At 42.3% G+C, this 25,831-nt stretch overlaps 1 protein-coding gene across 1 annotated transcript in view; it reads left to right on the top strand.

Moving 5' to 3' along the window:
• ADAMTS17 (ADAM metallopeptidase with thrombospondin type 1 motif 17) overlaps nucleotides 1-25,831 on the top strand; it is a 157,300-nt gene that overhangs the window by 72,952 nt on the left and 58,517 nt on the right. The window contains exons 9-14 of the mRNA XM_053955030.1: nucleotides 4,323-4,463; nucleotides 5,761-5,911; nucleotides 17,230-17,331; nucleotides 18,410-18,555; nucleotides 20,829-20,995; nucleotides 21,831-21,958. Of these exons, the coding sequence (XP_053811005.1) occupies nucleotides 4,323-4,463; nucleotides 5,761-5,911; nucleotides 17,230-17,331; nucleotides 18,410-18,555; nucleotides 20,829-20,995; nucleotides 21,831-21,958 (835 nt within the window). The remainder of the gene's footprint in view (nucleotides 1-4,322; nucleotides 4,464-5,760; nucleotides 5,912-17,229; nucleotides 17,332-18,409; nucleotides 18,556-20,828; nucleotides 20,996-21,830; nucleotides 21,959-25,831) is intronic.

The following is a 25,831-nucleotide window of genomic DNA, read 5'->3' as shown; positions in this document are numbered from 1 at the left end:
GCAGTGCATTGGATGCAGTAGGAGGCTTTCCACAAGCTTTGGTGCACTTTGGCTCAGGCTTGTGAAGAAAACAGGAAACACTGGAAAGCACACCAAGGGTAAACAGAGCAGTTTAGTTACATTAACTGTCTAGAGGAGAAACTCCACGAATGACCCAAACAAACAAAGCAAGTGCATTTGTTCAGCATTGCTGTGGGAAAACGGAGGGCTGATAATTGAGTTTAGCTTAAAAGAATTACACAAGAAATTGGCCAGCTCAGGCCCAGAGTGTAATTCTGGCATCCTGACCCAGTTCTGATTGCTGCACAGGCTTCAGGGAGGCCAGAGCTCCCAGAGACTGCATGCTATTTTTTATTCATAGCAGTGCTACTTTAAAGCCTTGCTCTCCAAAAAAACTGCATCAAAGAGATCTGTTGTTGCTGCCTCCCTGTGACTCCTGATCAGGTTTGCCTTGCTGTGATTATGTTAACAGTCAGGGCTCACACTGGTCGGTCAGCTTGTTTCTGGCCTCACACATGATGAGCCACAGTAAATGTGCTGCAGGACTCCTCCAGCGAGGCCGTGGTGTCTGACTGGTAAGCAATGCATTATTTATATTAGGAAAGAAGCTGGAGTGTGAAACCAGAGTCCCAGGGTGCCTACTCTGAGTAAACATTGAATGAAAGGAGTTGAAGAGCTGACAGTCTAAGCTGTCCTTGCTTGCCTTTGTGGAATCTCATTGTCCTTAGGAGGAGACTGTGATGAACTGAAAGGCTGAAGTTTCCTGTGGGGTTGGGATGGAGGAGTGACTGTGGTGGTAACAGCACAAAGGGAAACTGAGTCTTGCTCATCCATAGTGGCTCTGCTGGCTTTGTAAAGAGTAACAGGCAGCATCTGTTTGTGGCTTCTGATAAAATGGACATTTATGTCTCAGGGAGCACACAGGGCAGTGCAGTGTCATTTTGACATTGCTACTTCTAATCTAAGAGCTTTTCTTATCAACTCTTTGTTCAAGATCAGTTCATGTAAGAGTAGAACTTCCCAAGGCAGACTATTTCAACAGACTGATTACCTGCTTCTAATTCCACATGAATTCTGAATAGCAGGTAAGATTAGATGGTCACAAATGAAATGTAAACTATTGATTCCGTTTGCACTGGTGTTTAGTACAAACACACACTGCTCTGTCCCATTTTTTTTTTCTGTCAAAAGGAGAGGCACTGTTCATTAGTGAAAAGAATAAGCATGGCATTGCATTTACTGCTTGTTTAGGAAAACCTGGTCCCTTTGATGTAGCTGGAGACCCTTGAACTTCAGAAAATAATGTGTTAGCATACTAGGGTATGCCTTAGTCCTGCAGGTCATTTAATCAATTTCTCAAGTGAGTCATTGTAAGGTAAAGTAGATGCTGAGAAAAGTTCTGCATTGCCAATTAAAACAGGCTCCAAAGGTGTTGCTGGTTTCATTCTACCAGAAACTCATCACTGAGAGGCCAGGAGGGGTTGCCTGTGTACCTTGAGGCCAGATCCCAAGCTAATATAAACTGGCAAAGCTCTTTTGCTTTATACCAATAAAAGTATTCCTTTCAGGCTCAATTCCTTTATGCTTGTGACTTTTAAAAGAATTTCTGTTAAGAAAATAGGAATGATTCAGAAATGGGTAGATTTACACACATGTAAGAATTGAATGAATTTCAGAAGAAGCCTGTAAATAACTTTGTGAGTTCTGATTCATTCTTTATAGAGAATACATTTTATCTGTCTCAAACCCCCTGGAAAATAAACCTGAGTAAAGACTGGCAGCCTCAGCTTTTGTCCTAGGCAAGACATCTTCCATGAGATCAGGTTTAAAATAAAGCTTATGACAGGAATGTACTAATTAGTAAGTGCTACCCTTGTTTTTTTCCAACAAAAACTCACTTTCAACATATTTGACAAAAAATAATTGAACTTAATCAGAAAGCTAAAGCATTTCTTAATTAAAAACCCTAGACTAAACACTAGTCTATTCTGGAAGGGATAAAATCAGGGATCCTTAAGCACTTGCAAAGTCAGGAAGTTGATTTGCTTTCAGCCTTTTGAGATGGAACACCTGATGTGCTGACCAGGAGGGTGTTCAGGAAGCTGCCAGAACAAGAGGGCTGCCGGATCCCATCCCAGAGAAACAGAGTAGAAACCCAAAAAGGAACCAGCTTTGAGTCTCAGCACTGTGGCAGTCACAAGGCAGACAAGCTGCAAGAAACCTTGGAAATCTGCCTGGTCTCCCTTAGAAAAGTTAACAGGATTGCTGCATGCCCACGAGCCTTCAAACTGGCATTTTGGGGCAAACTTTGTTCCTGACAAGCTCACGTCCCTTGCTTCATGGTGCTGAGCCCTTCCTTTCCTGACTTTTAGGAACTCAGTCTTTAGATGGGCTTATTTGCATTGGAGAAATACTGCTGGAGCTTTCATCCTAGCATGTGAGGAGTTTTCTCTGTGTGTAGAAACAACATGGGTAAAATATTTGGAGTGAAACCCAGGCTCCATTGAAGTCAATGGCAAAACTCCCATTCACTTCAGTGGAGTATGAATTTCACTCTTTACTGTTTTGAAGTTAGAGTTACTAATAGACTGTTAGATTAATCCTGCGTGCATCAAACAAAATGTGCTCGATGTTAATGTTTCTGCAGTGTTCAAAAACCACAAAGGTTTAAAAACAAGAATAACTATGAACTTCTGAGTCTAAAAATTACATTCAGTGTAGTTTTGCTAGAGATAATAATAATAATGTCCCTGGAGATAAACCTAAAATAATAGACTCCACCATATAATCTTCACTGTAAGCTAAAAATAGCAGAGATGGTGGTTCAATCTAAGCCATAATTATCAAAGTGCTGAAGTGGGTTTTGGTTCATTGCTACTAGAAATTAATGTCATGTTTGGGCTCTGAACAGTCAAGTCCCACGACTGGGGAGAAGCAAAGCCAAGAGCACAGTCAGAAAGCAAACAGGAGCCTCAGATTCGTAGGGAAATAGCATGGATTAAACAGTGCATATTTAAAGGGACTGCTCCTAGCTTGCTCCAGCCAGCCAGCTGGAAACCCAGTGAATTCTGTATTTTCCGCCCCTAATTGGTGATGTTTTGCTAAAAGGTGACACTGGCTATAAAAGGCACCTCTCTTCTGAAAGTCATTTTCCATTTCACTTTGGAATTGAAGGAGGAATGTTACTTTTTTAAAGAGTTATTACTCTGTATGATTCTGAAAAAGGGTTTTAATGTTCATTTTGAAGTAGGATGGAAAATCCTTAACTCACTTTCATTGCCTGGCAGGTTGTTGTGACAGACTGAGTGTAGCAGGTGACCTTGGTCACACCATTTTTCCCTGTTCACAAAGTTTTACCTGCAGCAGAGGAGTCTCACCTTCCTGTGGTGGCAACAGGGAATTATTCTGAACCTGAACCTGCACCTGCTGTAGCAGCCCAATGGTGAAGACTCCCCTAATGATAGAAGGGTCCTGAGGGGGAGGTGTGATGGAGGTTGAAGTAACACATTTCTGTCTCTGAGTACTTTTGGAAATCCTCACTGAATGTGTTTGAATCCCTCTATGTGTTTATACAACACAATCTGCTGTTTGTTTAGATGGTTTGTTTTGCTGAGTAGGTCACATTCTGTCCTTGCTGAGATGGGCATGGGGCAGTCTTGGTGCTGTTTGGACAGTGCTTGCAGAAATGGGGCTTGGCTTTGCCTCAGGCTCCAGTCTAAACTCTGCTGTTACAGAGTGAGAGCCTAATTTAAGTTGGAAGGACCACTGGAGATCATCTGATCCAACCCACCACTCAAAAAAGGATCAGCCTCAAGGTTAGATGATTGTACAATACCACTAATTTAGAAAAATGTTTTTCCTAACAGTATATTCCAAATTCGCACTGATGCAAGAACAAAGTAGGCCCATCTCTAGATCATTCTCCCAGTGTAATTGTAGGGATCCTATCCACCAGATTTGGCAAAGCAGTCCAAAATTTTCAGTAAATATTCCAGCAGATACCCTTCTCTGAACTACATCACTTCTCCAGGTTCACTGTTTATAAACCCTGGGAGGAAGGTCCATAAGAAGCTAATTTAAAAGTTTCAAACGCCCAAATACCAAACAGTTTGTGAAATTAAGGCAATGGATAAATTAAAGGAACCTCTAGTTCATTTATTTAGCAGGTGCCCAGGGCAGTACATGGCTGATTGTGTGTTGTATGTGCAGCCTGTTGTCCAGCTGTTAATTGCTGAGAGTGTCATTGCTGAGGGCAGTGGGAAATGACAAACCCACATCATAACTTGATAGGTTTTTTCTCTTGTACTGTTCTAATCCAACAGCATGGGGATGAGCCACGATGATGATCATCAGCCCTGTGCTGGGAGGTCTCACATCATGTCTGGAGAATGGGTGAAGGGCAGGAACCCAAGCGACCTTTCCTGGTCTTCGTGCAGCCGAGACGACCTGGAAAACTTCCTAAAGTAAGGATTGTGCTGAGTGTCAAAAATCCTACCAGGCAAGAATCCACTCTGTTGCTTTAAAGTGAAAATATTAACAATTTTCCTTTTAAAGAACTGTACATGTGTCGTTAGGGTATGCAGATTTGAATCTGTCTCCATTGCAATAGCACCTTGAAACTGAGGATTGAAGAGAGGCAGAAGAATTATGTGCAGTTGTCAATGTGCTGATAACATCTTCTAAAAAATCCCATATCAGCTTTTTTTACAGAAAATGCCTTTCAATTTTGCAATGACAGAAATCTGTGTGTAGGTGGCTTGCAGAAATCTCTGTTTAAAGATTCTGCAGGTTTATACTGTGGCTTTTACTGTCTTGTTATTAAATAGCTTTTATTTTATTGAAACTTGACTTTGCCTGGGGTCATTCTGATGTGTTTTCTCACTCCTCAATGAGTGTTGGTGTAAAACAGTTCACTATAAACTTCTTCCCCACTGCATCCATGTTTCTGCTCATCGTATTCAGTTGTTCAGGAAGGATTTCTGTCCTGCTGCTTGTTAAATCTCATGTACTACAGGAAGAACTGGAATTGTCTGAACTCTGCAGTTCTAATCTTAAACCCACAGTGCAGCTCTCTGACAAACAGTGCCTGGCACAGTGCTTTGTGCTAGGAGTGGGTTCAGAATGGAAAATTTCCCACTCTGGGGGATAGAGGTGGGAAAGAAAGGAAAATAATTAAAGAAAATGGGATTTTTAATGCCACGTTAAAGGCATGAAATAGAAAAAGAAGTTGCATCTGAACTCATCTGGTTGTGTCTGGCCCCTGAAATGACAGTGATATTCCAATTTATAAAAGATTGTTGGGAAGGCAAAGAGAAAAATCTTCTTTTTATGCCTGTGATGGATAAGAAAAAATGTCAAGGGCTCAGAATTCAGTTGAGGGGATTGAGGCGAGACAGGATGGAAGACTTTCTAGCTGTCATTTCAAGGCGAGTGGAGCTTTGGGCTGGATTGCCTGAGGACCGAATTGAGTCTCCATCAGATTTCTAGGAAAGGTTTAGACAAATGTTTAACCCAGAATGTTGTGAATGTTGGTTTAGACAAATGTTTAGCCCAGAATGTTGTGAATGTTGATTTAGACAAATGTTTAACCCAGAATGTTGTGATGGTGTGAATGTCGGCTGTCCTGCCTTGAGGCCTGGGGCCATGGGTGACTTCCCAAGGCCCTTTATATCCATAGCTCTCAATGATTCAGAAGACTTCCAGGGAAAATCCCCTGAGGGGTTTTCCCTAAAGGGCATTTTTCCTTCCTGCCCTTCCCAGGTCCAAGGTGAGCACCTGCCTGCTGCTGACTGACCCCCGGAGCCAATATTCCGTGCGGCTCCCTCACAAGCTGCCGGGGATGCACTACAGCGCCGACGAGCAGTGCCAGATCCTTTTTGGCACCAACGCCACCTTCTGTAAGAATATGGAGGTAAGAGCTCGTGGGTTGTAGCTGGAAACAAGGTGGGAAGTGGAAATAAAGCTGCCAAGCCCTGGGGAAGAGAAAAGGAGTCTGTATTTCCCTCAGTTTCAGTGCTGCTGGTGGAAAATGAAATGGCCTTGAGCTCCATGTCAGCAGCTCCTGCTTAGGCCTCATCCTTCTTTCCCCACACTGCCCTTGGTAATCTCCCAGAGCAGACTCAGAAAAACTGGTGTTTGCACTTTGTTCCCTTTTGAGATTGTTTTGCTGAAATGCTCTGTAGAGATTGTTTTCCTGGAAGTTCAGCTGAGGTGAAAGTCTCTTCTCACAAGAGTGTTTGGCTACTTCCACAGCGTCAGCTTAGATGGCTGGCTGGGTGTTCACAGACTTCACCTTCAGACCTCTGCAGTGTTCTTAGGAGCTGACTCTTAACTGTGCTGAGGAAATATTGATGTCTGATTGTTTCATGAGGCCTTACCGAATTCTGTGCAGAATCCTGTGTGTTTTCTAAGCAACATGATGTTTAATCAGGATTTGGGTGCAGTGTGGGGTACCATGGGGTTGGTTGGCAAAATGGAAACATTGATTGTTGCTGTCTCTAGAAGTAGGTTGTGCTTGAGATGAGGCTGTTGGACTCATCCTCTGGAATTTAGACAGTCAAACTTTTCATAAGGTATTACACATAATCAGATCTTTTAATTCTGAACTTATCTTATACCTGCTTTAGACAGGGAGTGGGGTAGTGCCTGCTTCCAGTGTGGCCTTGGAGATATCAAAAAAAAAGTCATGAAGCTCTGTTGGGTCACCAGCACCAGCTGGAAGCATTCTCTCCTCTACAGACAGGCAAGAAGCAGACAGGTTTCTTGCTTTTAATAACTGACTATTCGTATTTTTCAGCTGTCCCTCATTCCCACTCTGAACAAGCTTGGGATCTTAAATCAGTGTGAAGAAAGAAAATAATAATCAGAGATAACTGAGGTTTCTAAATGCTAAATTACTAAAACTGTGGAACACATGAAAGTCCTGGGAAAATGCTCTTAGTTTCACATTAGCTGTTTTATTTATTTTGGACTTGGAAACTAGCTAATATAAAACAATAGGAAAAGAATCTGGACAGGTTGTATTTCCCAGCTCCATCAAGAAAATGCAGACCACCAGGACTACTGTACTGGAAGCAAAGTGTTAGAATATAGGTCTGTAAAGAAAACCTCAGATCTACCCAGCATGACTCAAGTTCTTCCACTTGTGTGGGTGTCACCCAGCTGGACTGCTCTTGGAAGAGATTTTTGCTATTTCCCTTGTTGTGATAAAAAACCATTTTGTTTCTGGGTATTCCAGTGCCTGATGAGAATGTCAGCCTGCTGGTAGGTGGTCAGCCTTTCTCACACAGGAGTTGCATGTCCAGTCTGGAATTGCTTCAGGGACTTGTTGTTTGCCAGAATAATGTGCCAAGAGGCACCATTCTCTGTGAGATACAGACAGCAGGTGTTTGTGTCTCCCAAGATTTTTCACCAGTCTAATTATTTGACACTTTAGAGCACAATGAAAAACATGCTCTTTTTCTCCATCTCTCCTTTCTCCCAAAAGAGAAGCATATTTTGTGAGGACATTAGTGCTTCCTAATGAAAAGCCTGGTAGAACTTCAGCAGATTAAAACTAATCTGCAGTCCCTTATTTAGAATTATTTCTGCTGCAGATGTGCATTAAGAATTAGCATTCACCCTGTTGTGCCACCTGCCATTAGTTTAAGCATGTGTTTACATCCTGTTATACTACTCTGAATTGGTGTTTGATGGCAAGGAAAGGAAATTCTTTAGAGGAAATGATCACTTTTGATTTTTAAACCTCTGAAGTTTGTGTTCTTTTCACCTTTGTGTTCCTCAGGCCTCATCTGCAGAATACTTGTATCATAAGTCTCAAAGCTGTCTACAAAAATATGAACCAAAAAAAAAATTGGCACTGGTCACTGGCATTAGCTGTAGAAATTATTGGCAAATACAGCTGTCTCCTCTTTTAGCCAATGGTAATGTGGTATTTTTAATTCAATAAAGTATTAAAAAAATCCAAATGTAAAAGCAATAAACATTTGACAGTAAATATTTGTTACGAAAAGGAAATAAACTTCAGGAAATGAGCCTGCTCAATCTTTTTATGATTACATGTGTCTGCTGCCTATTTTCTTATATAATAAGAGAGTTATATTACAATATTTCTTTGGAGATAGTTGAGCTACATAATTATATCAGGCAAACTAGATGCCCTATATTCAAAAATGCCATGCAATTTGGTTTAGAGCAAACTTGAGAGGTTAAATAATTCCAAAATTTCAACATTTTTGAGAAACTGCAGGAAATTTCTGTGCAGTAAGCACTCTCCTTTAACAGCATCAAAGCCCAATTTTTTGAAGGAATGTGATCTTTGCTTTCACAGGGAATCAGGTCCCTCAATGCTTGGCAGTGGCTGGGCCTCCCACACCAGTCCAACAAGAGAGTTAATCCATGAATATTCGCCCATATATATGAATATTTGAGATTGCATCCCGAAAATTCTTCTTCCATTTTGTTTTTAAGGATAACTCAGATGCCTTAGAACAAAACTGTAGCTCTCTGCCAAACCAGCTATCCTGCAGCTATTCTACTCCAAATTTACAGAACAGAAATTAAAATATATGAGCAAGGCTTAGCTTTACATACACCAAACTTCTACATTCCTTTCTCCTTTCCTTCTACATTTTAATATACTAAAAAATGAGTTTATTATGGTCAGATGATCCATAGTCTGTTGTAATCTGTGACCTCCAAGATGTGTATTTCAGGATCTGGTTCTGTAACCTCAATATTGGATAAGATTTTCTAGTGCATGTCACCTCTTTATGGAGCTGTGAATCAGGCTTTTAGCCTGGGTTCCTGTTAGGGCAGGGAACAAGTGTCCAAGGCCAGGCTGGACAGGGCTTGGAGCACCCTGCGATAGTGGAAGGTGTCCCTGCCCATGGCAGGGGGTTGGAACTGGATGAACTTTAAGGTTCCTTCCAACCCAAACCATTCTATGGTTCTATGATTAATGAATCCCTCAAGACCCTTCAGTAGATCCTCCTTCATATCCAAGTTACAGAGTTTTCTCCTGGAATATGCAAAGGGATCAAAGTGCTTTTCCATGGTGCCTTCTGTTCATCTTTCCCATTGCAAATGTCAGGCATTGTCTGATTCATGCAAGTGCTTATCTAGCAGGCTGTACAAGTGTGCTCTGCCATGCCAGGCATGCTGCCTGCCTCCAGCTGGGAAGCTGCACAGTGTTGGGAGAGCTTTGGCCCACCTAAGAGGTTATTACACAGTGGCCTTTATTTTGAGGCAGACAAGTTGCTTTTAGAGAAATTAATGTGTCATTCTCAAGCTCTGAGCAACATCATGATAATTGCAGGAAAAGCTGGGCAGAAATGCACCTCTGACATTGCACAGGGAGTTATCAGTGCACCCAAACACAGAGATCCCAGGGGGCTCTGGCTGCTGAATGCTGCTGTGAGTCCAGGGCTAGCATGGGAGCAGTTGTGCAAATTACAGGCAATTCAACCTGTCTGACCTCTGTCCTTCAGCTCCACACTGGGCTATGAATCAACTACTGAGAATTCATTTGACCCCTCTGAGGGAGGAAGCAGAGAGCTCCAACCCCAGGCAGGCGATGATGCCCGAGAGCAGGAGTTAACTCTTTACTGTTCTTGTGTTTATTCCAAGAGGAATAGCATGGGTGGTTTCTGCTGAATCTCTCAGGGAGCAGAGATGGTGTTTCTCCCCCAGAAATTCGTCAAAACACATTTGAAACCTCACATGGAAACATTCTGTGTGTTTAATCTTTATTTTTCAGGCTGGCACACCTACCAACAGAGGCTTTTGCACTGAAATCATGTTTATGGGGAAAAAAAAATGTGATTTCTATCTCATGTATCCACGTGGCTTTTTGTTTTATAAGCCTTTTGGCTTATTTATTATTAACACATTTTTGTGGGTTTTTACATAACTGTTATTGTCCAGCATTGTTTTGAGTCAAAGCTGGGCTGAGGCTGGAGTGGCACTTGGAAGGAGATTAGCATTGCTACCAAGAGAATTTTTTTCTGACAAGGGACACTGTCAACTCAGATGTAGCTGGGAATGGCAATTTTGACATAGCACTGTTTTTAGAAATACTAAACCAGCTAGAACTGGCTCCACTGTTTTTCTTAGGTTCAGGTTGTTTTTTAACAAATTGAGGTGTTTTCCAATATCTACAAGCTGCAGACCGAGAGGGCAAAGTTGACTGCAAGCCAAAGGAGACAAAGTAGACTTCTTGGCTGATGTGGAAAAAGAGAGGAACCAAAAACAAAGTGAAGAAAAACCAGGAATTGTAATGATCAAGTGGATTTAATGTTCCCCTTCAGTTTACATATTTGATGGTGTGGTGGTGAGTATAATTCAGCAATTGTAGGTCTCTCTGTGGTCTTGATCTTGCAAAGAGACTGCTGGAGTGGCCTTTTGGGCTCTGTGCCTGGGAATCAATGGGCCTCTGTTTGCCTTTTCTCTGCAGGGCCATTTGTCAGATGCAGATCATGATATTGAGCCCTATTATTTAGTAACATATAGAATATTTACAAGAATGTGGTAATTAGATTGAAAACTGGTTTATCCTGAAAATAATAGGTTGCATTGTCTTTTTTTTGTACTACCAGGGACTTTATCTACACAGTAATACTAATAAATCTGGAAGAGGATGGGTTGGGTTTTTCTTGAGGCTTGCAGGATAGAAGCCTGACAATTCTGAAATAAAATGAGCAGATTTTTTTTTTTTTTGAGAAGTAAAGGTAACAATTAACTTAATTGCCATTCTGTAGTTCATAGTTTTCCTCATGTAGGTTGTTAGAATTCAGACTATTTTCACATTGCCTGTTTCTATGAAGCTGGAGGGTCCTATTTCACTGCTTCTGTATGTTGCAAAAATACCTTTTTCTCTTTATTTTCAGTGGAAATACTTTTTGTTTAAGAGAGAGGGAGAAAGAGAGAGAAGCAGAGTTCCTGCCTGGGCAGCCCAGCCCAGTTTACAATTATTGGAATGCTTCAGAAATTTTTGTACGTGTTTCAGTTTGGAAGATGGTCAAAACACATTCTGGTGCAGTGGTTTAAAGAAAAATAAAAAGAGAGAAAGGAACCAAAATAAAATTATAAAAATACAATGTGGAAATTTCAGAAGATAAACATAATAAACTCTTTACGATAGTAGAGAGAGCCTATTAAGAATTAAACACTTGAGCTTGGCAATTTTTCATTTCTTATTAAGACAAGGGGAGGGAGAAAGAATTAGTGTAGCCTTGTGATGTGGCATCTACAGCTAAAGTCTAAACTTTACAAAATTAGCCAGAATACGGTTGAGTATCAGCCTGAAAATAGTGTAGAACAAGCTTGAAGGGCATTCAGACTTCTCCCACTGGCCTGCTGGGAACTTCCCATCTGCAAAACACTTCAAGAGAAACTCCGTAATTTTCACAACCACATCTGAACGGTGTGTGTACATACCTATATTTATTGTTGTCCCTTGTTTCTCTTTTCCTGTGGCCAAGAAACACAATCCATGATTTCATTATTTTAATTTTCCTATTTTTCTTTTTTAAGTGACAACTCTGTCTATTGTTCAAAACAAATCAATATTTTTTATATCTGACAGTCAGGTGTTAAAGCCTGAGGAGTAGACTTAGAGCTGTTGAGTGAACATTACTCTTAAGAACAACTCTTTTAGACATTGGTAATAAGTCACAGTAAAAAATTCCAATAATTTAATTCAAAGACTCTGTTCCAGTGCTTTATTCCATGTGCCTCTACTTCCAGATTTGACCATGTAAGGACACTTATGTGATTTTTTCAGCTGATGTGACACATTTGTGCTGTGTTCTCTCATTTAAGATGCTAAAACCTGGCCTCAGCAAAGCTGAAGAGCTCACACAATAAGATTTGTGTGTTGGTAGGAAAGTGCATCAAACTTGTCCTTTTCTCCTTGGATTTTTCCATGTCTGTGAATCCCTGGAGCTGGTGACATGAGTGCCCTAAAGGCACTAGATAGATTTGTATCCAGCATAATGTTTTGCCATAAAATTAGCTTGTGGTCTTATGAATGCTCTCTCCAATCTCTTACTTTTGACTATTAATTTAATTCCAGGTACATGAAAAAATTAAATAAAACTGGTGCTTCGCAAAGAAATATTTTAGACCGGGAAGGTTTTTAGTTTTCCTTGAGAGCACCAGAGACAGCAGAAACCAGAGACAGTGTTTTCCTGTTTCATTGTTTGCTTCCCAAGTACAGTTTAAAAAAAAACCAAAAAGTGTTTCTATTCCTTTGTGCCGTCCTTGCAGTCTGGGAGTCTTCCACTGCTTGTCTGGCACTATCTTGGGATATCAGCTCTAGACACAGGTCAGCAGTTTGGCCACTGAGACATGGATCTGAGTATCACAATTATCTTGTCTGGGTCAATGTGGCTCCTTTCCAAAAGTGCCTTCCAGTTTTACAGGATTTGAGTTCGGAACACTTTTGGAAAATGCTGAACTCATTTTCAGCAGCAAGAAGCTCTATCAAACAACACTGCTCACCTCCCTTGTGATTGCTGTGGGGTATTTATGCACCCAAAATTAAAGACAGTGATGGTGTAGAAATTGCGGGCATTGTTTTTGTCACCTTGTGTCAAGAACTGCTGCTCAGAAGCGTCCTGTGAGACTTTGAGAACATTTGCATTGTGCTTTGAACAGGAAAGCAAGAGTAAATTGTGTGTTTATTTTACCTAATAGATGTTAATTAGGATCCCATTCATAAGCACATTTTGTCTCCTGGTTAGCAATATCCTGAGCCAAAACCTTGGCAAAATAAGAGAATTCTGATACTTCATTGAAAGTCAACCTATGTAGACTGCGTGTTATGAGGTCTCTTGCTCTTCTCCTTTAAGGATATTTACTTTTCCTAAATTCTTATTCATAGTCCCTTCATTTTAACAGAAAAATTGGTTTCATGGTGGTTTAATTCTGCTGCTAGAAAGAAGAGCTTCCTCTTTCCAATGGGCCACAGAAACAAATTCATCTCCAGGAGAAATAAGTGTTTCTTTCCTTTGATGCAGACAAGGTGAAGGAGTGAATATTTAGGGAATGAACAAGCTTTTGTAGAGTTGTTCCATGGTGGGAAGGACGTCTTTATTCATTGGATTCTCTTTATACTTAGGAGGTTTGGAAGCTCCCCTTGCAGGTAATAATCCGAGGGTTTGAGTTGGGGGAGTCTTGTGAGCCCATTCTTGTGAGGTCATGAGGCAGGATCACGGAGATTTTAGCAGCAGTGGTGATGAAATAGCTACCCCAGGAAGAGCTCCAGACTCGCTGCCTGTGGCCAAGGAGCTGGCTGGAGTGACTCTGCCTTCTCCTCATTTCCAGCTGCAGCACTGAGCTAAGGAACCTCAAACAGATCCCTGTGCTGAGCCGAGCCTGAGGTCTGCACGCAGTGGCAGTGCAGTGTGTGGGGATGGAGTCCCAGGGAAGGGGAACGCCATCCTGGGAAAGTGTGAAAAGCTGGGAAAGGTGGGAAGGGCCAGAGCCAGAGCCTGGCTTTAGCTGGAGCAGGCAGTGACACAGGAGCCTGTGGCTGTGACACTGAGCAGAGAGCTCTGAGCAGCTCTGGTTCAGCTCATCTCCCAGCAGACTTTCAGCAAGACATTTAATCCCTTTCTGTTCCTCATCTTTCCACCTAGAACAGAGTGATAAAACTTCCTTTATCCCCAAGCTCCCAGGAGTCTGTTTAGATGGTGAGATCTTTGAGGGAGAGAAAACACCTGGCACAGTGAGGCCCCTTTGTCAAATGGATGCCATTATAATCCCTGTAATCGGAAGCGCCGCTCACCTGCCGAGCACATCTCTCCCAGCTTGGGAGTTTCCAGATCCTGACCTCTCCCAGGACTGGTTCCTAACAGCTGTGCAGACAAGCTTTCCTATCTCCCAGGAGTTTCTTAGAGTCTAAAATTTGCACCTTTATAAAATTTCATTTTATTTCAGTTTCTATTTTTTCTTTTTGCTGTATAAATTCCTTAAGGATTCAGTTGAAAAAGCTTTTTTTTTCTTTTTTTTTAAAGTAATTTTAAAATTTACTGAAACACTACTTCTCAACAGCCATCTCACTTTTTAAAATTTTATTTTTGTCTTGGAAATATTTCAAACTGGGAGCTGATCCAAAGATGACCTTTCCCCACAGACAGTTTCAACAAATCAATATTTTTCCAGTGCGAAATATCTGTCATTGGAAAATCCTCACTGGCAGTTCTTGAACGCTGTAGGGAATGCTTTGCAGGCAGGGACCTGCCATCTGAAAGCTGGTTGCTGAATGCAGAATTAGCACTGATACAGTTCTTTTGATGGCTTCTTCCGTATCAGTATGAGCTCTGAGCTGCCACTCACATACAACAACTTCCTTTCAAGTCCTGCCATTTCTCACTTGGATATTTCCCCACAAAGCAGGCTGTTTAACCATTAAAAAAAGTCACTGACTGCTTTGCTGTTTAATGGGGAGTTTTGTTTGGGTTCCTATTGTAGCTGAGGAGGATACATGATCTCTTTTGAACCGAGCTATTAACATGATAAAACGTCTTGGGAACATAAACTCCCAAAGCTGATGGTTTCATCTTTGCTGGGGTATCTGAACGCTATTAAATGCAGGGGACTGGGCTAACAAGGGCCTGGGCTTTGCAGTGCTGTGGCACCAGAACACAGAGCTCAGCACCATTACCAGATTTTTCTGTAGCTGTTTCCTGAAATATGCTTTGCATTTAGGATTCTGAATCAAACACAGGGATGCTATAAAAATCCAATGTTTTCCATACCTCGAAGATGGGAGATTTCAGAAATGTTGGTGTTGCTGAGAGAGGTATTTCCTTTATCTCCCTACAATTATGTGTGTGTATACATGTATATATGGGCATAAACACACACATATATATATATATAGACCACACCCACATGTATGTGAATATTTACACCCTCTGTATCCCTACTCTGGGCTGTTTTGCAGGTGCAAACACACATTTGAGGTGATCTCTGCCCATTGCTTCTCCATGCCATGGCTCATACTTGGGCGTGTGACCTGGCTTTATCACCTTCCATGTTCTATGGGCTGTGGAGTGCTTCTAGTTTCCAGCCAAAATTGTAAAAAAAAAAAAAAAAAGCTGTTTCATTTTTATGACTTTGTTTCTACCACCACCCACTCTGTCTTCCCAGTTTTACATCAAAGAGCAGAAATTAACCCTAATTTACGTTCGGTTTGTGATCCAGGGACCTGAAGCTGAACAAACACTGGTCTTGTGTAATGCACAGATATTTAGCAATGGTGCTCATATATGTCTAGAACAACTTCTTTAGGGATGTAGTGAATTCCATCATATCTTCAGCCAGGATGTTCCTCTTACAGAAGGCAGAAGCAGAGGGTTTCCTTCTGGGGGCAAAATTTCTGTCTGGGTCATTCAGGAGATCTGGCTGGAGTGTTTCTCCTCACATTCTGCTCTGAAACTTTGTGGTTATGTGTAAGAGAGGGGCTGAAGACTGGAAAAGTGGAAATACTTGCTGTCTGCATCTTTCATTTCCAAAGCTTCCCTTCATTTTACATACCAGTATTGTCCCCAGCCACACTTTGGAAGGAGGTTTTGCTGGTAGTGCCTTCACACTGTGGTTTATTGCCTAGATTTGTGTTCTTCCTGTAATGCTTATAGATGGTTAATTGATGTACTTCTTGATTTTAGTCCACTCCAGAAGGAAGGGGGTGGAGAATCTGGGAGTTGTGAGGTGGAACAATGCATTTCTCAGTAAGCTTTGAAATCTCTGCTTTGTCAATGCTTCTGCCTCTCTGTACCTATCAATAAAACTGTGTGTGATGTCCTCATGGCTAATTGGTGCTTAAGTGCTTTCAGAGCTGTGGGTAAACCACTAATTAGTCACAGTTATTTAGTCAAAATTACTGAAGACCGATATTTTCCCATATGCTCTATTTGTTCAGAGAAAATGTCTTGAAAATTCATTGATTTAGGTTTCCCTGGAGTATTTGCTGTTATTTGCTTGTTTGTTTGACAATGACTTTCTGCATTGTGGTTAATACAGATGGTGAATTGTGCTGTCTGCTTCCAGTGTTTGTGAATGTTCTTTGAGTTTGAATAGTGCAAAATCCTCTTTCCAGAAAGAAATGTGGAAATGGAGCAGGATGCAGATACTGCTGTGATAACTATTTTGTTTCCGTATGTTCTACATCATCGCTGGGACTGGGATTTATCTCATCTGCACCCTCTCTTGTACAGATCTATTTTATAGAGACATGATCTGTTTTATAGAGACATACCAACATGCCTGTACACAAAACACACATGCACCCACAGTCTCTTACATTACATTGGGGAAGAACCATGAGGCTGAAGCGTGTTGACTCAACTATTTAATGAGGTGCAATAAATCTTGACAAGACCAGCTGGCACTAGAGTCGGGTTTCTCATTTTTTTACCATTACACTGAAATGTGAACAATAGTGGAAAGAAATGTAATTCTTCTTTGTTGTTCTTTTGGTACTCAGCTATGTAGCACTGTATTGAAATCATCCCCTTCCATGGAATGCAAAGCATGGTGGATGCTGTGGAAAATGTTACTGATGCAAAGGTCCCTTTTCCTGGTGCTTTTTCTTAAATTCTGAAAATGTTTTGATCTGGCAGGTCACAGTTGTGATCAGCACTGAGTTCCCTGCAGCACACACTGGCTGAGCAGAGCAGCAGCACTGGGGAATGACCCCCACAATATTCCCAGTCTTTGACCCTGCCTGTCACCAAGTTCTCCTTTGCTGTACAGCACACCATGACATCTTTTCCTCTTTCTCATTCCACCTTCTCCCCAGGGGCATTGCTGGCTGATTATTGCTACCACCAGCTGCAGTTACTTGAGTATCTTTTTTTAAAAATAGGAGTAATTAAGTATCTTGGACATCTAAGCATTTGGCATGGTTCCAAAGCACCCAACGTGGCCTCCCATATAGGATTCCTTTTTAATGGGCCAGATTTATTCTTGTGAAAAGAAATCTGTTCAAATAGCACACTTTTTGTTTGGGGTAGGTTTTGTTCCTGTCAGTGACATCCATCAGTCTCTTTCATGTTTCCAGCCTCACCACTTAATGCCAATCAATCCTTAAAAAATAATTGCTCCCAAACCAACTGGATGCCTCTGGATTGACTTGAGAAAGACTGCCTGCGCTTTGAAGTGTATAAAGATGGCTGGCATCTCCAAAAGTAATAACTGCACCTCCTTGCTTTGTGATTACAGCATTTGATGTGTGCTGGGCTCTGGTGCCTGGTGGAAGGAGACACATCCTGTAAAACAAAGTTGGACCCCCCTCTGGACGGCACCGAATGTGGCGCAGACAAGGTAATCAGAATGCTCAGCAGCAGTCACTTTTTGTTTCCCGGCATTGGGAAAAAATGTTTCCAAGATGTTCAGTATTTACCATAAACCCATTGCTGGTCTGTTCTGGGTTGTATTTGAGGTAGAAAGTGTGCAGAGCATTTAGCCTGACATTCAGGGAGATGTGGAAGATGGGGAAAGAAAAAGAGGCTACTTAAAATCTTTATAGTTTCTACAAATAGCTCAAAATAGTTGAGCAGAAATTCAGTGATGTTCTGTTCTTCTGAGGTATAATTGGCTGTATTTATTTATATATGTATTTTTTGGAACTTGACTGGTTTGGTAACTCTCAGGCCCCTACTTACTGGTTTTGGACTCTATTTTTTTTTTCTTCATGGTGTAGTTGGGGAGGTCAGAAAGGGTAAAATTAAAAAGCTGGTTGCTGAAATCAAGGAGTGGAACCTTTTCTTTGCCCCACAAATAAAGATAAACTATGACAAGAAAAACTGGGTCCTGGAAACCATGACAAGGAAATTGAAAAAAAATTGTTTTAGGCCCATGTTTTTGTAACTGGAGGAGTCCAGTTACTCTTTCATAAGGTTTCTTAGCAGTGCTCACTGTGTCACATCCTGGACAGGCCAAGTTTGCTGCTTGGTCAGGAGCCAGCACAACCTATTAGAATCAGAGGGGTTTGGGGCTTTAGCCAAGTTAGGTCCAAAATACTTCAATCATTTTGTACACACTGGGAACAGTGCTGATGAAGGCATTGCTTTGGGGTATAATTTCTTGGACTCCGTTCCTGTGAATCGTGGGGCTTTAAGTCTTAGTACTTAGATAATTATCTGCTTTATAAACTAAGGAGCTCAGTTCTGTGGTTGTTTTTTTAATGACAGAACCTCCTTCAGGGGCTTGTTGAGAGTGACACTTAAATTTCTGCATTTCACCTCCTCCCTTCCTCCTTCTCCTGCTGCCATCTCACCAAAGCCTCGAATCCCTAGAAACTTAAACGTGGACTTGTTGCAATCCCTCAGCCATCCTTTAAAGTCCACCTGTGCAAGGTCAGGGCTTCTTCCCAGGCTGTGCTAACCTGATTGCCTTGCAGTGGTGCCGAGCTGGGGAGTGTGTCAGTAAAACCCCCATCCCTGAGCACGTGGACGGGGACTGGAGCGTGTGGAGCCAGTGGAGCATGTGCAGCCGGACGTGCGGAACAGGGGTGCGCTTCAGGCAGCGGAAATGTGACAACCCCCCGTAAGTCCTCACACCATCCTGGCTCCTTTTGCCGTGCTGGCAGCCTCTTCCCTCTTGGGCGACCCTTGCTGCAAGAGTACAGGGGAGAAATGGGCAGCAGAGCTGTGCAGGAAGCCCTGAGAAATTTCTGATTCGCAGGCTGCAATGACCAGGTCAGAATCCTGGAGTGACTTGAAGTAGGTTCTGTGGAAGTGGCTTGAAGGGTCACCTTTGGAAGTTTGAATCATTGCAGTGATTCAAAGGAGGATACAGTTGAATTAGATACATGTAGTTTGGCAGAAAAACTGATGCTGTGTTTCCCCTCGAGCACTACAGTGAATGAGGAGGGGCTGACCTGGATCTACAGACCAAAGTGAGCCGATGTGCCTTAGAGATCAGTTTTGCAGGAGTGCTTGCCCTGAGCTTGGGGAGCAGTGCAGTGGCTGACAACGATCAGAGTGTCCCCGAGCTGTGTTGGCAAAAGCCCCTTGAGATGCTCTGTAGGTCAGGATGTGCTGAGTAAGAACAGGAAGGTTTTCATGCATGCAGAAAGCCATGGGTGATGTTTAGCTCCTGCACAGTGGCTGGTGCTCTCTGTGTGGGCTTGGATTTTTTCTGATTCAGGATAAAATGCAGGTGTTGTCCTTCATGCCCCAGGTCAGTTGAAACCCGTCTGGAAGTCTCTTCATCGTTTTGGGGTCCTGAAGAGGTTACAATGGTGCCATTTAACTGGCCACCCAATTGTGTTTATTATAACTTTACAGCCTTGGGAGCAGCCCTCCAAGTGATTTTATTCAGATTTTATCTTTTCTTCTACACACAAAATACCTAACGCTTTTCTTTTTAAATTGGGGCTGAAATTCTGCATAGCAATAGTTACTTTGAAGACATGCCTAGATGATGTATAGGCTCACAGTTGCTGCTGTTGACCTGTAATCATGTGAAAATGATATTTTTGTTTATTCCTCTCCTTATCTGAGCTGCAGTTGCATGTTTATAATATGCAGGTTTGATTTTTACCAGCTCGCTTTCCTGAAAAGGGGACTGAGCTGGTTTCTTTGCTGTCAGCTACAAAAGGCTATTTAGGTTTAGTGCTGACCAAACCTAAATCCATTCATCATTGTTCCTTAAATTACAGGAAATGCTCCTTCCAACACTGCACAGTGATTTTAAAATTCTCTTGCTCATATACATTCTTGGCTGGAGATACACACGTGATCTTCTTTTGCTTCAAATTTCTGGCCTCAGCCCACTTCTGCAGCTGGTTTATTCACTGTCCAGAAATACTGGCTAAGGGATTTATCTTCTATTTTGTATATATTTGGTCTTGGGATTTTTTTTTACAGGAATCTCTACTCCTGCCAGCTGACTCTTGAGCCTGTGGGACTATCAGTATTTTTAAACCAGTTGCTTCACTGTTTGATTTGGTTTTTCCTCTCTGTAATTTCTTTGAACATTTACATGCATTGCCTCCCCAATGGTTGTAAGGAATGTGTCGTAAGCCAGTTTGCACGTGCAGACTTTTGAGTTGTACTGCCTTGTGTTCCTGTCTAGGCTTTGGGCTGTTGTTGAACAGTTGGACTGAGGAGAAAACCATTGGCTTAAACAGAACATCCCTTCTCCAGTCCCCTCTTGTCGTGTAAAAGTGTCACAGCAGCAAAAATGTGCTTTGATTTCTTCAGTTCCATTAGTTGGTGGGTTCTCTTGGCATAAATACAGTGAAAGGTGGCTGCCTACCAGAATATCTCACACAGTCACTGTTTCAGACATGGGCCAGGAGGGGCTTGGATTGCACTGTTTATTGGAAATCCCAGGCTTGAGCTCATAAGTGCAAGGCTTGGGACCTGGAATTCCAGATTCCATGCTTACCTGTGTTTTTTTGTTTGTATTTTGTTTTATTTTGCAAAGAAAATACAGGCTATTGCTGAGAGTTTTTGTTTTCCTTCTTCTCTGGAGATTCATAAATAAAAGCAGATAAGTTTTGCGGGTGCTTAATTCTGATGTTGCATTAGTAGCCTTTCCTGTATGTTTAAAAAACAAATGTGTGGAATGGCATGGATTTCATGGATGGAGGTTATCTGCAGCACAGGTTTGTTTCTGGATACCCTGCCTACATTGCAGGTTATAGCTGCTTTTGTGGTATTTTAATTGCAAGGAGGACACGTGCTGATGGGATGTTTGCTGTGTCTCCATCCTCAGGAGTGTTTGAGGCAGGGGGCAAAGCAAGGATGGGAGGGGGAAGATGGAACATTCCAGATGTTTGGTGCTGACCCTGGTTTTGTTCCCCACTGCAGCCCGGGGCCGGGTGGGAAGAACTGCCGGGGGGCCAGCGTGGAGCACACGGTGTGTGAGAACCTGCCCTGCCCCAAAGGGGTGCCCAGCTTCAGGGACCAGCAGTGCCAGGCCCACGACAGGTACACCAACAAGAAGAAAAGCCTCCTGACAGCTGTCATTGTGGATGGTGAGTTTTTTCATCTCCCTCTGTAATTCCTCGCTGTTCTTTCACTGCAGTTTCTCATCTGCAGGGCTCCATTGTTGGTGAGAAGGCTGCAATAGGCCCCCTTTAGCTACACCTGAAAGATTAATTACAATTAATTGTTGTTGGTGCTGCTCTGCTGTTCCTTTAGCCTTCTTAAAAGAACCTACAGAGTTGTCAGTGCTTTACTCATTTTTGAAATGCTGGGAGAGAAATGCCTTCACTTGATTCCCAGCCTGAAGTTGGGAATTGCAGAGAGCTGGGAATTTAAACATTAAAAAGTTCCAGTTAGTTTGGAACTGACAAAAAAGGTGGGTTCCCTGTGACACATTTTAATTTATGTCACTTTTGGGCATCTCAGCATGATTGCCTATCTCACCCACATTCCTTTAACACTTCCTCTTCTGGCTCTTGCTCTTCATCTGCTATTCAACCACATATTGGTGGGATATGAAATGGTCTGGAGAACTTGTTCTTCTAAAATCACTGGCTGCAGCCTGAATTTTGATTGAATGATCAATGTCTTGATCATTCTTATCAGACTGATGAACGTTCCCTGTAACAAACATCTTCCCTTTACAAACAGATACACAAAGCTGTATTGACTGATTGGTTTTCTGTGCTGTTAAAGCCCTGTCTCATCAATGTAACCCTTTAAACAGTGCTGTTTCAAGTGGGGAAATGACAGGCCTAAATAGAAAGCCTCATGTTCCTTCAAAGATGAGATTTCCAAATGTATTCATGTAGAGAATGCATCACCATTGCCTCAGACTCTTGTTTGTGCTGTTTCCAAGGGCAGTTCTCACATTTCTTTTCCCAGATAAGCCATGTGAGCTCTTCTGCTCCCCACTGGGCAAGGATTCTCCTGTGCTGGTGACAGACAGAGTCCTGGATGGAACTCCCTGTGGGCCTTATGAGACAGACCTCTGTGTACATGGCAAGTGCCAGGTGGAGTAACTTTCTCTTGTTCTATTTCTGGTGTTAGGTTCAGTCTGGGGCAGCACTGTGTTGGGGGCTAGGAGGCTGTCCCTGAGGGGAGGGGGCAGCCCTGTTTTATAAGGCCCACTACAAGTGCTCCATGGCCCTGTTATTGGTCTGAGAATTGTGCTGAATGCCCGAGGTATGATGCTATTCCTGAAGAGCTGGGAATGCTCAAAAATCACATTTAGTTGTGTGCATGACTTGGGTGGGAAGGGACTTCTGTGAGGGGAGCATATTGGAGGGGAAGTCTGGCCTGGTTAATTTCTCTTTCTTGGCTATTAGAGGAATCACTGATAAAAGCACTGAAGCTGCAAATCAGCTTACAAATTGTCACTAGCCTGTTACAAGCATTATCTTGCCAGAATCATGATGCTTTTGGGTCTGCCTGGTTCCTTCTTAGAAATACTGAGGAAGCTTTTCAGTACCAGTTGCTCCTTGGCTCCTGCAGCTACATGAGCCAGAGTCTTCAGACTGAATTCCCTTTCCTTAGAGTGATGGCCTATAACCATTGCAGTGATTATTTCTCTCTAACCAAATTACACACAGACCCAAAATGAGGTGTGGGAGATCTCTGTAATAAAACTTCATGGTTTGCTGAGAGAGTTTGTAACACATTGAATTCTGAGGAGGGCAGCTCTTAGAGCTGGTGCTTCAGGTTCCTCAAAAATTTAGTGGAGTTGTGTAGACCCATATAAGATGGAGATTTAATGTTTGGACAAGGGAAGGAGGATGAGAAAGCGTGTATTTAAAGATGACAGGAAGTTGTTTGGAGTGGGTGCTCCTCGGGGTTCAGGTCATTTGTCACGGACAATTTGACAGGGCAGACCCTTCATGAGTTTCCTCTCTTCTGGTGGTGGAGCACGTGTTCAGAGTGTGCTGTACACACCACAGTGATGGGAATGACAGTTCACTTGGCTACAGCAGGGCCAGCCAGGGCTGGATTCCTCCTGGCAGTTCTTCCCTTTAAGTTTCTCCTCATCTAGATTTGTATCCTGCAGTAGGAGTTGCTCTTCCTGGTATTAACCAGCCCTCTGTATCCACCAGAACAGCTTTTTAGCATCACCCTTTATTTCCACTAACCTCAGTGGTTTGCCCTGGGGGCACAGGGCACACCAAATTTGGCATTATTTCTGACTTCTGGGAGTGGTTAAGAAATGCCAGTTTTTGTTGCTTTGAGCCTTCCAGGCAGGGAGATAAATGAACACAATACCCACCTGGGTGTGAGAGAGGCTTTGGGGGCATAAAACAACTTTACTAATAACAATGCAAAGAGAGAAGTGAAAAATCTTTGGATTGAATTTTGTACTGCTGCAGGAGACACTTCCCACTGTTTCTTGACAAATGATGCTGAAGAGGCAATTTTAATTCACTCTTTCTAATTTATTCCAGTGAAGAATATGAATAGCAACAGTCTGGGGAGCCAGTACAAGTTTGATTCTTTATAATACAAAGTGCTTTGCACATAGAGCCAGGTTCATGGTGCATCCCAAGTTACTTAATTTTTCCCAGTTTTTGGCTATATCTGAAAAAAGCTAAAACAAAAACCCATTAATAACATTTTATAGTCAGGCCAGCTGTGCACCTCCAGCTGTGTGCCATTGACCATTACTCTGGGCTGGCCAGTTTTATTGCTCCAAACCTTCAGAACTGCCACAAATGGTAAATCAGACATCATGGCAAGGCACGTTTTTTTCATCCAGGGAGGATCAGTAGCCAGCTCCCTCCAAATGAATTCCTTTATGAGCACAGAGCACTGGAGGTACATCATGAAAAGCAAATTGCACTCTGAGTCAGGGGCAACTGCCTTTAACTGTGCACAGAGGTGATGACAGCTGCAGAACATTCAGTCCATTTGCATCTGGCTGAGAAAAAATGTGAAATGATCAGTTCAAGCCGAGCAGATTTGAAAGCCCTGTGAACTCATTTATAATACTCCTCTGCCATATATGCAGTGCAGTGCTGAGAATTGCCATATGTGCCTGTATGCCCCATTTGCCACAGATACTTGTCTAACTAGCTGCTTATTAAACCCATTTAATTGCCATATTCATTTAATTACTCCTTTCCTTGTTTCTTTACCCAGTGTAGACAAAGCCTGGCAACAAGCATTGCGGGGGGCCTGGAGAAGAGAATTAAGTGCTGAAATGAGAGGGTGGTATTACTGTTATTTATTTTCTTATGTAATCCTTCTAGTTAGAGGCTCTCAAAGGCAGGAATGACACATTGTCAGTGCAACAGACAAATTAGCAGTAACCATTGCCTGTGAACATCTAGCCCAGGAAATGTAATAGATCTTCTCCCTTCATTAGATGCTCCTAAATGCAGCTGATGAATCGTTCTTGGATGATGAATGAATGTAGATGAACATAGCAGAGAAAAAACTGTTGCAAGGAGAGGAGGGTTTTGAGAAGGAAAGTAGGAACAGATTCTCTGAAGCCTCAAAATGCCCCAAATACATTTGGGCACTAAGGGAATTTTCCTTCAGTTGTACTTTGTGAAGTTACTACAGTTTCTCTTTAAAGCTGAACTCCAATCTAAAAGGTGTCAATGAAGCCTTTGCTGTCAGCCTCACTATCCCTAAAACAAAATCATCAAAAGCAGCAGCATCTCTGTATTTATCCCTTACACCTGAAGGCAGCTGGAGTGAGTAAACTTGGTTATTACTTTGATCATGCATAGAAGCACCAAAGAGCAAAGACAACCCTAAATTTAGCATGGGGGTTCCTAAATCACCTAGACTTTTTCTAGCCTTACTCCTTGTTTTTGAAATGAATCATAAGGTCTTAATTCAATTTTTTCCTTGTTTATTTGAGTTGTTTTTGAGGCTGAACATTTCAAATGCACCATTTCTTACCATCCTCTGAGCAAACTGGATCCCCTGTTCAAAGCATATGTAGGTCTTTGACCTTTTCTCCTCAAAATGCACATGGTCTTCTAGCAAGGAGAATTTATTTTCTCTAGAGATTTTTCAGAGACAGAAATTCTGTAGCAGAATTTCAGAGCAGCCTGATGTGTTGCAGGAGGAGGGTGAGTGCTCATTTGGGCTTTGCAGCAATTTGCTTTCCCTGTCATGGACACTGCAGCCATGGGGAAGGTGGGGTAGGGCACTGCAACCTGCACCTCACACACACTGGGTTCATCTTCTCCTGTTTCCCTTCAAGTGACAAATGGCTTTCAGGGAGAGGATTCCCTGAGGGTTTTGTTCTTCCCTGGGCTGTGGGGTGTGTGTTTGATGAGAGAACACTCATGAGAACAGGGCACTTTCTAACCCCTTACAGTGTTTTGCTCTGTGCTGCTGAAGTTAATTCAAAACTGCTGGCAGAAGTGGAGCTAAAAAAAGTGTCAGATGTCACAGAGCAGAGGGGTGAGGAGAAGACAAGCTGCTCAGCTGACTGTTCTGATGCACATGACCTTGTGCTGGCTTTTCTCAAAGGAGGATTAGTCTGAGCTTCATGACAGCATGAGAACTTTCCAGTGGGGACTACAGATTGTGCTTCAGGATGTAATTTAAGGTCTCTGTGAAAAGAGAGACCTCCTGTATAGCAGAACTGGGCTAGAGATCAAGGACAGACTTTGCTGTGATTTAACAATTTAAGAGGTGAAGATGTTTTGGCTCTATCTGCAGTTTTCTCATGAATGTTTTGTCGTATCACACCTCCTTTCAACTGGTTGGTGAATCCACAGTGTGTTTAATGATAATAAGCCACATATTAGGCTGTCCTGGCACAACAAAATTGTTACAGAACTACTTTCTTCTGAAAGTGATTGTCACACTCTATGAAAGGGGAGCACAAATTGGAAAATGGACAGATTTTCAAAAATAGCTTCTGCAAACTGGAC

Source organism: Vidua chalybeata, chromosome 13 (assembly GCF_026979565.1).
Source record: "Vidua chalybeata isolate OUT-0048 chromosome 13, bVidCha1 merged haplotype, whole genome shotgun sequence".
Lineage (NCBI taxonomy): Eukaryota > Metazoa > Chordata > Aves > Passeriformes > Viduidae > Vidua > Vidua chalybeata.
Note: the sequence above shows the minus strand (reverse complement) of the source record. Positions and strands in the feature narration are given on the sequence as shown.